We start from the raw sequence: 12,003 nt of genomic DNA on the forward strand, positions 1-12,003 counted from the left end.
AAACTGCCATGTTTACTAGAATTGACGGGCATGCCCATATGTTTATAACATTTCAGAATTTGGAAGTATATGGAGTACTTGAATACCTTCAGTGCTTAGGGGATATTATACCGAAGTGTTGGAACAGCAGTGGATAATAATATGAGAACTTTGAACTGAAAAAATAGAGATGCATATTTTATGGTCATGGATAATAAGCGCTCAAGTCTCAAATTACTTAACTTTAAACTTATAAACATGCTAAATACAGATCATAGAAACAGAAGAATAAGGAAAGTGCGGAGCAATACAAAAGCATCAATGTTTTCGGACTCTTTTTCTCAAAGTAGATATAGTTATTCTGTAAAATGGTACTCACTTCTATGCTGATTGCTAATGAAAGATAAGTGGTACCCATCTTCACCGTGCAATAGCGGCTTGCAGTTGACAGAAATTACTCCAATTATCATGACTATTATCCAAGACATCAAGAGCAGAAACTTTTGGATTGAATTTCCCTTGCATTATGTGATCTCACATTTGCATTGGATTGAATTTCCCATGCTTCCTGTGATCTCATGTTTACAAGTTTAATGTGGCCATAAAACCCGGGTATGAACTATCTAGACAGGAAAAATAAGTTTATGAATGAGTTTAGTAAAAGGTACTCAATTTAGATGGCAAATCCCACGTTTGAACTACATTGACCAGACAAATGACTTTCCCCTTGAACTTGAGTTGTGTACAGGGAGTTGCCTACATTTTTCTCTTTACTTTTGGAAGATGAAAATAAGCTGTCCACTATGCCTCGATGAGATGCACTAAAGGCGAAATTCCCTGAACTCGAAGCACTGTGATAAAAATTTGCAGCATGCAGGTAAAGGCATGTTTTTATTCAATTCAATTTCTTCCCTCTTTAAACTCCCATGGACAAAACTTGTCAAAAGCTTGATGTTGATGGTTAAACCCGGGCTTGAATGATCTCGACATGAAAATTTAGACTTTTCCTCGCACTTCAGTTTTATGGAAGGTGCCTGCAGATGGTTTATGAAAGGAGAGTTCAATAAATGTTGTCCATAGCCAATAATCATAAATATTAGCTTCTTTCTTCAAATGTTAGAATACATGACCATTTATAAACATCAAGAATCAAATTGAGCAACTTACTGATATATTTGATGCTTAAAGCTATAATTCCTATGAATTTGAAAATTCAAGAGACTTGCATATCACATGAGACATTTACCATGTTTACAAGGAGCATTATGCTCCATATCGTTTCAAGACCTTGCTCAATGTAGGCATTACATTATAAGCCTGATAAGATCTCCTCAGCTCTATGATTGAACCAACCTGAAAGAATATGTAGACGTCGATATCATTGCAGGGTAGTCATTTGTACATAAATGTAGAAAGCCCATCTAAGAAACGTTCACTCATTGACAATGTTACTTAAGGCTATACATGTATTCATGACAACTAACATGGGAATAGCTTGAAACTTGAAGAAAAGAATATGTACCATAAGACCATCCAAAACTACATTTTGTTAAAGACAAGTGATGACTTGCACACATATTGAAAATGAATGTAAAAATGAAAATACAACAGAAAATCACCATATAAAAGATGAGCCTCAAATAAGAAAGTTTCTAACTTCTATTGCCCTTCCCCCTACAACCCACTCTTTATGAGGAAAAGGTTGGTTAAAAAGACCATGTTTTTAGGGTAAAAGTTATGATCCGTATACAACAAGTACAAACTTACGCTAACAGTGACATGCAGGAAAATACCTACTAAACTCCATCTGCATAAAAACTTGACTTGCAGGGTACAACCTAGTAAACTCCATTTCCATAAAATAGAATTTGACTGCATCTTATAGAATTAAAACAAAAAAGACCCTGTTGAGAAGTGACTCGTCAAGAAGGTTGTTTCAGATTTAATGAAGTACAATCCTCCATTTTAATTACAGAAGGAGCACAACCTTACCTCACCATTGAATGGATATGTTTCTTGCATTTTATAGTCCTATACACATTCTTAGCATTGTATAGAGTTATAGAGAGAGAAACTGGTGTAAGACCTTAAACAATAAGTAGGCTTGTCGATAGATTAAGAAAAGAGAGAGCATGACCATGCGATTGAAAACATATGCATAACCATGATATTAACAGTGTCATGTATGTTTATGCCTAATGGTTGGTATGTTTGTTGATAGCTTTCATTCCTCCCTCATCTACATTCGTACTCACTGTTGTCGCTCAAATTGTACAGGCACGATGACAATTTCTCAGAACAGGGGGTTGCCACTTTGATCCCCGCCCACTCCGTTCTAACTGTCTCCCAACAACGGGCTATGGAGGGTAGTCCCTATGGAAATGAGGTGAAGGAAAACAAGTTGGGAACCAACTTGTTTGGGGGACACGAATGAGTGGTTTAACTACTTGGTTAAATTTAGCAAGATTAATGATTAGATTAAATTTTAAGTATGAGACCAGTGCCTTATCAAGTCACAAATCTTGCTTAATTAAATTAATGCCAAGTAACCAGATGGACACCCACTGCTTGATATGATAAACTAACCTATATGGGATGCAAGTCCTAAGAGCTAAGTGTGATGCAAGAATGTTGGTAAATTTTAGATTAAATGTTTATTCTAAGTTTATTAAGTTGAAACTCTCCCTTAACTATTTTGAGAAACAGTGTTTAGAGTAGGTTGTGGGATGGAAGCTAACGAGAAGCAGCCAAAGGCTTGATTAATGATACCTCCCCTTGTCTTCCAACAACCCAATGCCTCCGGCACTACAAAGACTATGGCTCTGATGACTGCAAGGTCACTGTGTTAACCACTAAGAAGGGTTGAACCCCTCAAGCTAATCGGAAAAGGGTTGTCCTAGGAGTCTATCACCCTAGCTTATGCTAAGAGGTAAGTTTTTAGTGCAAGCTAAAACCTAGAATGTTCGTGCAAAGATGATGAGTGAAATTACTTGAGTTAAGATTGTTTAAGTACTAAAATTATGATTACTCCTTATGATAACAGTACTTAACAACAATTAGAGGACAATCTTAATACAAGGCAAGTGCTTACGGATATAAGTGTCAATGAATCAATCCACAAGATGTTAGTTGTTGGTAGCATTGGAAGTGCCCTAACCTTGAAATTTGGTGGAGAGGATAAGGCACATGAGTTCTAAAGAACCCAGAAACTATTTGGTGAAATTCCACCCAGATTGTATTTTATTAAAATAACTAATAGTTTTAATGGGATTCCTAAGTCTAAACTTAGGAAAATTAAAATATTAATGAACATTAATCAAAATATGGGTGAGAATGATCTAGAAGGCGGATCAAGTCATGTTTTAAACTTAGACGTTGATTAGAGACTTAATCTCAGTCGTCGAAGACTCAACAAGAAAAGTATAAAATGGAGGCTTGGGGTTCATTTGAAAACACATACGGAGAGAACGAATTGATTAAGAATTCGATTCCTAGTGCAGGGTTTGCTAAGGATTTCGAATTAAGTGATCATTTTGCAGCAGAGGAGCAATGAGAGTCTGAGAGAAGGACTTTCTGGAGAATACTGACAAAGAGGCAGAGAGAACCAGTAGAGAGGTAGCGCAACAGCCAGGAAAGCTGATGCAGAGGGCAAAAGCCGAAACTGCCAAGAACAGCCGGAACTATCAGGGACTGCTAGAATAGCCGGGAAAGCTGACACAAAGGGCAAAAGCCAAAACTGTCGGGAACAGTCAGAATTTTCAAGAACTGTCGAAACAACCGGGAAATCTGGCATAGAGGGGAGAAGCCGAAACTGCCGAGAATAGCCGGAACTGTTGGGAAATGCTGGAATAGCCAAGAAAGTTGACGTAAAGGGCAGAAACTGGAACTACCGGGAACTACTGGAACTACCGGGAACAGCCGGAACTGCCGGGAATTGTCAGAACTGCCGAGAAACTTGATGCAGAGGGCAGAAGCCGGAACTGCCGAGAACAGCCGGAACTGCCGGGAACTGACAGAATAGCGGGAAAGTTGACACAGAGGGCAGAAGCCAAAACTGTCGGGAACTGCCAGAACAGCCAGGAAAGATGACGCAGAGGACAGAAGACGGAATTGTCGGGAATAGCCAAAACTGTCGGAACTATCGGGAAAGCTGACGTAGAGGGCAGAAGTCAGAAGTGTCGGGAACTGCCAGAACAGTCAGGAAAGTTGACACAAAGGGCAGAAGAGATGACGAAGGGCTAACGCAGAGCATGAAAAGTTGACACAGGGCCTCCGCAGGGTTAATGCAGATATAGAAGGGGTTAGCGAGTCTTGCGTTGGATCAGCCGGAATTCTGCCAGGTGAAGTGAGGTAAAACTCACATAGATTTTCTGCCAGTATTTTTTTCTATAAACAATTGCTAGATGAGCATCCTAGATTTGTATTCAGATATTTTTCCTGCATAATAATAAACCCTCTGAGTTGCTAAATCGGTTTTCCCACATTGGGTTTTTCCAGGGATTGTTGTGTCAAAAAATAAGTGTGTCCTACGTATCTTGTTTTTTCCTCTATTTTTTGTTTCATTAAGTCAAATATTTAATTAGTGTAGGTTGCAGAAGTAATTTTCTTCAGTATTCAGAAGAATAACATGATGAATGTAATTTAAAAATCAAGTAGGTGAAGTAAATTCAGATTTGTTGTAGTAGGGGTTCCTTGAGGATTAGGAATTTTCACAAAAGATACTTAGAATAAATTATCCAATTTGTCAATTAGCCAATGATTACACAATGCCAATAAAATTTCTTCAAAATGTTCTTATCACAATGCCAATTATATTCAAAGTGTCAAAACAACTTAACCAACAACAAGATCAAAAATTTAGAGCTTAAATGTATCAGTGCTTTAAGTGCAAAATTCAGAAATCCTTGTAACTTGGAGCAAGACACGTAAGTGTTAGATCTCAAATATCCAAATCAGCAGTAATATTTCAGAAAATTCCAGCACTTATTAGACTTATGATAGCAGCAATAAAATAACTTTAGATAATGGAATTTACCAAATATATGAAACAAATAGTTTTCTGAATGATTAGCAGATGTAAATTTATGAATTTAGCCCACTTTAAAATGGAGCATTCAGTGATATGTCAAATATGAAACAACTTATTACAGCAGTAAACAAATTATTAGATCAACGAATTAATGATGCTACAACAAATGTCCAATATGCCAAATACTAGGAAAAAATTATCAAAATTGGAAAAATCAAGTTTTTAGGATTTTTAGTGTGTGATATTAAGAAAATTTCAGATTTGAAAAATTTGTTACAGCAGCGAGTAAATCAGAAAACCAATGAGCTATTAGTGCTTGAACAAATGCCAAAGCCCTGAACTTAGAAAAGTTTGCCAAAACTGAAATTTTGAAATTCTCAGCCTTTTAGGTGAATTATTCAGAAGAAGAAAACACACACAAAAAAAAAAAAATCAGATCTGATATATTCAGTTATGCAGTAATATTCCAGCGTGCAAAAAATCAGATCTAGGCTAGATAATCAATCCCCAAATGGCCAAAATTTAGGAAAATTCAAATTTCACAATTTTCAGTTATTTTAATTTTTAACCAAATTGAATGTGATTTTAGGGCTTATATATCACTATTAAAAATAAAAAGTATAGCAATGGTAAAACAATGAAAATCTAGGGTTCAAATAGCAAACCAAGAGGCCATGGGGCCTTGTAGATTGTTAGGAAAACTTCCAATGAAGATGATCACCTGAAAACACAATGTTAACCCCCCAAAACAAATTGTTAGAGATAAAATGTGAATCCCATGAAAAAAAAATTTCGTTTGCAATGAGATCTAGCCCTTGTAGGGTTTATGGCCTTCCTAATGTTCGTAAAATAGGTCCCAAACACTAGCCTCTTAAGTTGGGTAAAGGATAGGGCCTTCAAAAAATGGGTTTCTTCCCCAATTTGAAAATAAGCAACTCACAAAAATGGCTTGAAAACCCTAGACGTCTAGGGTTTCTGAGGTCTCCAATGCCAATTTCTTCTTCAATCCTGAAACAAATTTAGAATAGAAACCCAAATACCAAATTAGGAAAAAAAAAAAAAAAAAAATCAAAATCAAAACCTCAATTATATACAAAATCTCAAAAAATCCAAAACCCCAATTAGCAAAAAGAATTTACAAATTAAATTTACACAATTTACAAATGTACAAGGGTTTTGAAAATTAAAATATTTTGAGAAAAATAATATTTTTATGATTATTTTCTTTGATAAATGACTAAAAACGCCTTCGAAACCCTATGCACACTATAGCCTTAGCAAATATTTAATCCACCACATAAATATTCGGGATCCAAACAACAATGGTTCCTACCCAAGTTTGTGAACTTCGAGGCCAAGGACTGAAGTAGCTACAAACACTATGTATTTATCTCAAGACAATCTGTTAATCATATGGCAGATCAAATCACCTACGATTAACCCAAAACTATCAATAGCATGATTTTATCTTCATCTAATGAAAAACAAATCTTACCATTATTCAGCACAACATAGGAAAGACCGTAGTTAATACGTACCACAAATCAATGAACATGGAACACTTTGAATTGCACCACAAAGCCTTTATTATGATAGAAAAAAGAGTTCCTAGAAGGACAATAGCTTACATGAAAGTCTCAGCAGCAATTTCCTAGCTAGAAATCAGATGGCTAGAGACTCAAATGACACTAATTTATAGAAAAATCCTCCAGGTGAAAAATAACGACCAGTTTCTTTGATCCTTGTCAAAATAATCTTAATCATTGATAAATACTTGATCATCTTTTAATCTTAGCCGTTGAGTTTTTATTTTTGAGGGATTTTCGAATTTTTCATTTAATTCCATTTTAATTAGCTCAAACATAATTATTTTGAGTTGATTTCCTCAAAAATTTGACTTTGATTTAACCACCAAGGCCCAAGGGTCTAATTTTTCTTGAAATATCCAATATTCTCTTGGTGAAGGACCTCTAAAAATTAATTATTTTAAGACCCACGAATTATTCACTTGGAGAATTTAATTTTCCTAAGACATTGTAATTTGACTCTAATTAATTAACTCTCTGGCTTAGCCTTTAATTTTATTTTGCCAGAAAAATTAATTAATTGACACAAGGGAATTTAATTATTTTTCCACCCTCATGTACATAAGATGTTTACATTTACAACTCTCAAAGAGGGAAACTACATTTGGCTTAGACCCTCAAGACATACCCAATTCTGCAACACAATATGATCTAGTAAACCAAGTGATTTGTAATAAAATAATTTAACCAAATAGTTTAAATTATTCCCAAATCACTTTTACATAAGACTCGACTAGAACACTACGACTTACCTCAAACTTTGACGAAGAATTCCGCCCCAGCGTTGGAGTGAGGCTAAAGGAAAAAACTCTGTCGACCATCTATGTTTAGAAACACACACGAGTCAGTGAGACGAAAAGCCCCCTAGGATTAACGTTTTGCCAAAATAATAGGCTTACCTAGGTTGTTACATAAATTCAAGGTCTTACTAGAATCATTTACATTACATAACCTGCAAAATGGGTTTACAATGACACATAAGACTACTGATAGATAATCTGATATTGTTGAAAATATTTGTACTTCCGCTTCCTTAGAACTTTGAAAAATGTTGTGCAACATCTGGCTCCATATGGGGGACACATTGCTTCCATGAAGTAATGTGAGAACCCTAGAATCCTGCATCCAAGAAAACAAAAGTCCATGAAATAGATATCCGTTCAAAATCGAAATCATCATGCATACATAATAAATTCGTTGTAATAATAAAAAATATATTCTAACAAACTGAAATAAAAAGACATAATATAAATGCGTGAAATAAAACTATCTAACGACATGAAATAAAAGGGAATAGGGTTATAGATACTATACAATACGATTTTGTATGGAATCAAATGTCCTCAACATAGTGCATACTGACCATCTACTGACTTTCCAACAAGTCTGTGGGTTGCTTCTCGGATATACCATGCTGAATTCTGAAAAATGCTAGGACTTCGACTCATCTGAATATCGAGCTGCTCTTTGTCATCAAATGCATCAAACGTCTTCCTTCTTTTCTTTTGCTTTTTATGCTTGCTTTCGGCAGGATGCGATGCTGATGTTGATGCAATCAGTGTGCAACTTTCTACCTGATTTGGACAATGCTCCTCAGGAACATTTAGAATGTCCATGATTTTTGTGACCTGCTCTTCTTTATTTTCGTGACCCTTCTCTGTCAATACCACTAGATTGGTGTTGCAAACATCGATCTAATTTCCTTCAATTACCTTCCTGCTTGGACCATCTTCATTTAACCATTTCTCAATGGAATCAATGACTTCTTTATAATAAGATGAAGGGTGCTTTGGCGTGTTGGGAGGAACCTGCACAAGATCCTTTGGTCTTGGCTAGAATTCATGAACCTGTGACTTTTCCATCTTTTGTAGCTTACTTCGAAGAGTGGTCTGTTCAATTCTCATGGCATTTATTTTGTCAACATGTATTGATTCCATAATTTTCCTTTAGTCTTGGCTAGAATTCATGAACCTGTGACTTTTCCATCTTTTGTAGCTTACTTAACAGAGTGGTCTGTTCAATTCTCATGGCATTTATTTTGACAACATGTATCAATTCCATAATTTTTATTTGTTGTATGCAATCGACCTCCATGGTCTTTATCAAGCTCTACACCCTATCTTCAATGACATTCATTTGGTTGGAATGTTCATTCTTAATAGCATTGATTTCCCTAGCATGATCTTTCTCCATGGTGATCATCTGATTAGAATGATTAATTTCCATGATTTTTAGTTCCTCGACATGCTTTTCTTCTTTAGCTAATAACCTGTTCTGAAGAGATATCTAATTAGCTTCCATGTATTTTATCATTCTATTATGACTTTCTTGAATAGAATTTACTTCCTTCTTAAGATTTGTTTTTATGGAACTTAGCTCCTCAACATGTTCTTCTTGTAAGGTGTCCATCATGTTCTGAAAATTGATCCTGTGATTATATTGAGTAACTTCCATTTCCTGTAACCTGTTCCCCATGGAACTCATTTCTCTGGCGTGACCTACTACTAATTGTGCTTGACTAGATTGCATGTCTTTGATCATCTGAGTTAATTCCTTAACGAGATGCGTATCGTTTTCTTTTTCATCGTCAAAATGATTTATCTGATTACTAGTCCTTGCCTTTCCACTATAGAAAAATCTTCTTGCAATGGAACAAGTGGATTCATCATGAAACTGATCACAACATCTACAATATGATGCTTTTTTATCACTATAATGTTGTAACTCATTCTTTTGCATCTTCTTTATGTAATTTTGCATATCATTGAATTGATTTTTTTGCTCATTATGCATACTTTTAATGATTTCTATTAATTCTTTAACCCCATATTCCTCTTCTAGAATTTCATGTGGATCATCACGAGGGTTAGTAAAATGACAAGGGACGGACAATTAATCCATGATGACTTGCTAATGGATGTCATAGAGATATCCTAGTTCAAGACAATCAAGAAATCCACAAGAAGCGAGCCTCTAGCAAGAATTCTTGTAAAAAATGAAAGAAATGGAGTCACCACTTGAACATGAATCTATCTCCAAAATTGATAAGGAAAAAAACCGAAAAGTTAGTTAGGGAGAAGCAAGTGGATATCAAGGAAGGCTTCCTGTTTGAGAAAAAACTAAATGCTTACGAGGATGAAATTTGTTTAACGAACTCAGAGAGCAGGGCTAATCAAGCTACCAGTAAGCTTTTATGAATGGAGGAATATGTGGAATTGCCACCCAAACAGGGAACTAACCCAATGTCCAGGTGCTAACGTGCAAACAAAAGAGTGAACAAGACGATAAGAGGATTAGTGAGATATCAAAGCGCCAGCGAATGTGGTGCTTGACAGATCAAGAAGATAAAAATGGATTAGAGGATTATGAAGATTAACGAGAATGTCGTTAACGCAAGGATCCAATAAAATGGTACCCGACAACGGCACCAAAAATGTTGTAGCGTTGGAGGGACAATGAATGAACGATGAAATACCACAAGATGATAGAATTTCGTAAAACCTAGCAACAAGAAAATTCGTCCCTGCAACGGCGCCAAAAATGTTGTGGCATTGGCGGGACAAATGAATGAAGGATGAAAAATGATATGATCAGAAGGGATGTAGTGGGGACCAAGGACAGAAAAATCTATCCCCGGCAACGACACTAAAAAATGTTTTTGCTCAGATTGTAAAGGCACCGCGACACTTCTCAGGGCGGGGGCTGTCACTCTGATCCCTGCCCACTCCATTCTAACTGTCTCCTAATAGCAGGTTATGGGGGGTAGTCCCTATGGAAATGAGGTGAAGGAAAACAAGTTGGGAACCAACTTGTTTGGGAGACACAGATGAGTGACCTAGCTACGTGGTTAAATTTAGGAAGATGAATGATTAGATTAGATTTTAAGTATGAGACCAGTGTCTTATTGTTGAAGAATCTAGGGCAAATTAGGTGTAGTGTGATTCTTATTTGCTTGATAACAATTTGTGGAATCTTTTTACTTTTTCTTGTTAGCTTAATCTTCTTCTTATTATTATTAATGCATGTGTGTGTACTTCATCAAACTACTACCAAAACATAAGAACAAGAACACAAGATGTTGGCTCTATGCCAGGGCCAAAACCTCTCTTCTCTTGAGAGGAAAACCCTTCGAAAAATTTTCTCTTATTGAAGCTTCTTTCTTGATCAATTCCAAACCGTAGACCCTTGACAAGAAGATCCTCCAAGCACAAGTCAAGTCCTTCCTTTTCTCTGCACTATGTTCCCCAGCACTTCGTCCTTCTTTCGGCACTTCATTCTTCATTCCAGTGTAAGTAGATCTTCTAGAAGAGATACTTTTACTTAGTGATATCCTTCACCTAAGGATACTCATTCCTTCTCTTGATCATCCGAGTTCCTTCTTGATGTATGGTGGAAGGCTTAGTGTGACAGCACTACAGCCCTAATTCTCACATGTGTGAGAGGTACCTATTGAAGTTTCTAAATTTACTTAGTTTAGAAACCCTTCATGCACTTTTTCTGATTTATTCCTACCTACTTGTTATTTTTCTTTAACAAGTTATTTACAAAGTAAATACTGAAAAGAAACACCATTACATGCTCAACATATTACAGATCAACAACTAAAAGAAACAAGAACAAACACACCACATGACACCATTATTTTTGGACCAATGTCCCCGGAAAAACCCAATGCGGGAAAACCAGTGCAGTTATCTGAGGGTTTTCTTACTAAGCAATATTAGAGTACAATCTGGGTGCCGAAACTGGCCTACCCAATAGAGAATTTCCTTAGCAGCTATACCTCACAGTTTGAGATAAATCTCCTGGTTGAAACCTTGGAAAATCCTTCCGGCAGCTCCTCAACACAAAACTACCCTGCAACCCTAGCATCTGCCCAAACTGGACCACGTCAGCCCCTCTCTGTCTCACGCTGGGCCGTTAGCCCCTCTCTATCTCACACTGGCCCTGCATCAGCCTTTCTAGGTTTGCGTCAGCCCTAGGAGGCACTGCGTCAGCTCTGGCAGCATCTGCATCAACTGCACTGGCCCCTCTGGTGCTTCGCGCAGCACTTGGCTGCCTCTCGTGGCCCTGCGTGAGCCCTTGTTGGCTCTGCGTCACCCTCCTTGGTTGTAGTGTTGCTCTCTCGGCTTCAATCTCTTCCTTCTCTGTTTATTTGTACTCAATGCCCTCTGTTGCTCTCCCGATCGCTGATTCTATCTCTCTTAGCAAACCCCGCTCTAGAGAATAGAATGACTAATCATCTGTTGTGCTCTCCAAGTGACCCTCAAGCCTCCTCTTATACTTTTCCTGTTGACATCTCAACAGCCAAGATTAATTCCTAATCAATGGTTAAGATTAGATCTGGCTTGATCCATGTCTTTTGGACCACTCTAACACAGACTCATATTAATACACATTAATACTTTA

The 12,003-nt window shown here is 36.8% G+C and overlaps 1 protein-coding gene across 2 annotated transcripts in view; it reads right to left on the reverse strand.

Moving 5' to 3' along the window:
• Window positions 1–454: 454 nt before the first annotated feature.
• LOC149158306 (preprotein translocase subunit SCY2, chloroplastic-like) overlaps window positions 455–12,003 on the reverse strand; it is a 389,240-nt gene continuing 377,691 nt past the window's right edge. For both annotated transcript variants that reach the window (XM_089436189.1, XM_089436188.1), the window contains 2 exons: window positions 1,226–1,332; window positions 455–1,013 (listed from right to left, as the gene is read on the reverse strand). In XM_089436189.1, coding sequence (XP_089292315.1) covers window positions 1,243–1,332 — 90 coding nt within the window. In that variant the 3' untranslated portion in view covers window positions 455–1,013; window positions 1,226–1,242. The remainder of the gene's footprint in view (window positions 1,014–1,225; window positions 1,333–12,003) is intronic.

Source organism: Pinus tabuliformis, chromosome 5_2 (assembly GCF_031772625.1).
Source record: "Pinus tabuliformis cultivar Carrire ecotype Pingquan chromosome 5_2, CPIR1, whole genome shotgun sequence".
Taxonomy (NCBI): Eukaryota; Viridiplantae; Streptophyta; class Pinopsida; order Pinales; family Pinaceae; genus Pinus; species Pinus tabuliformis.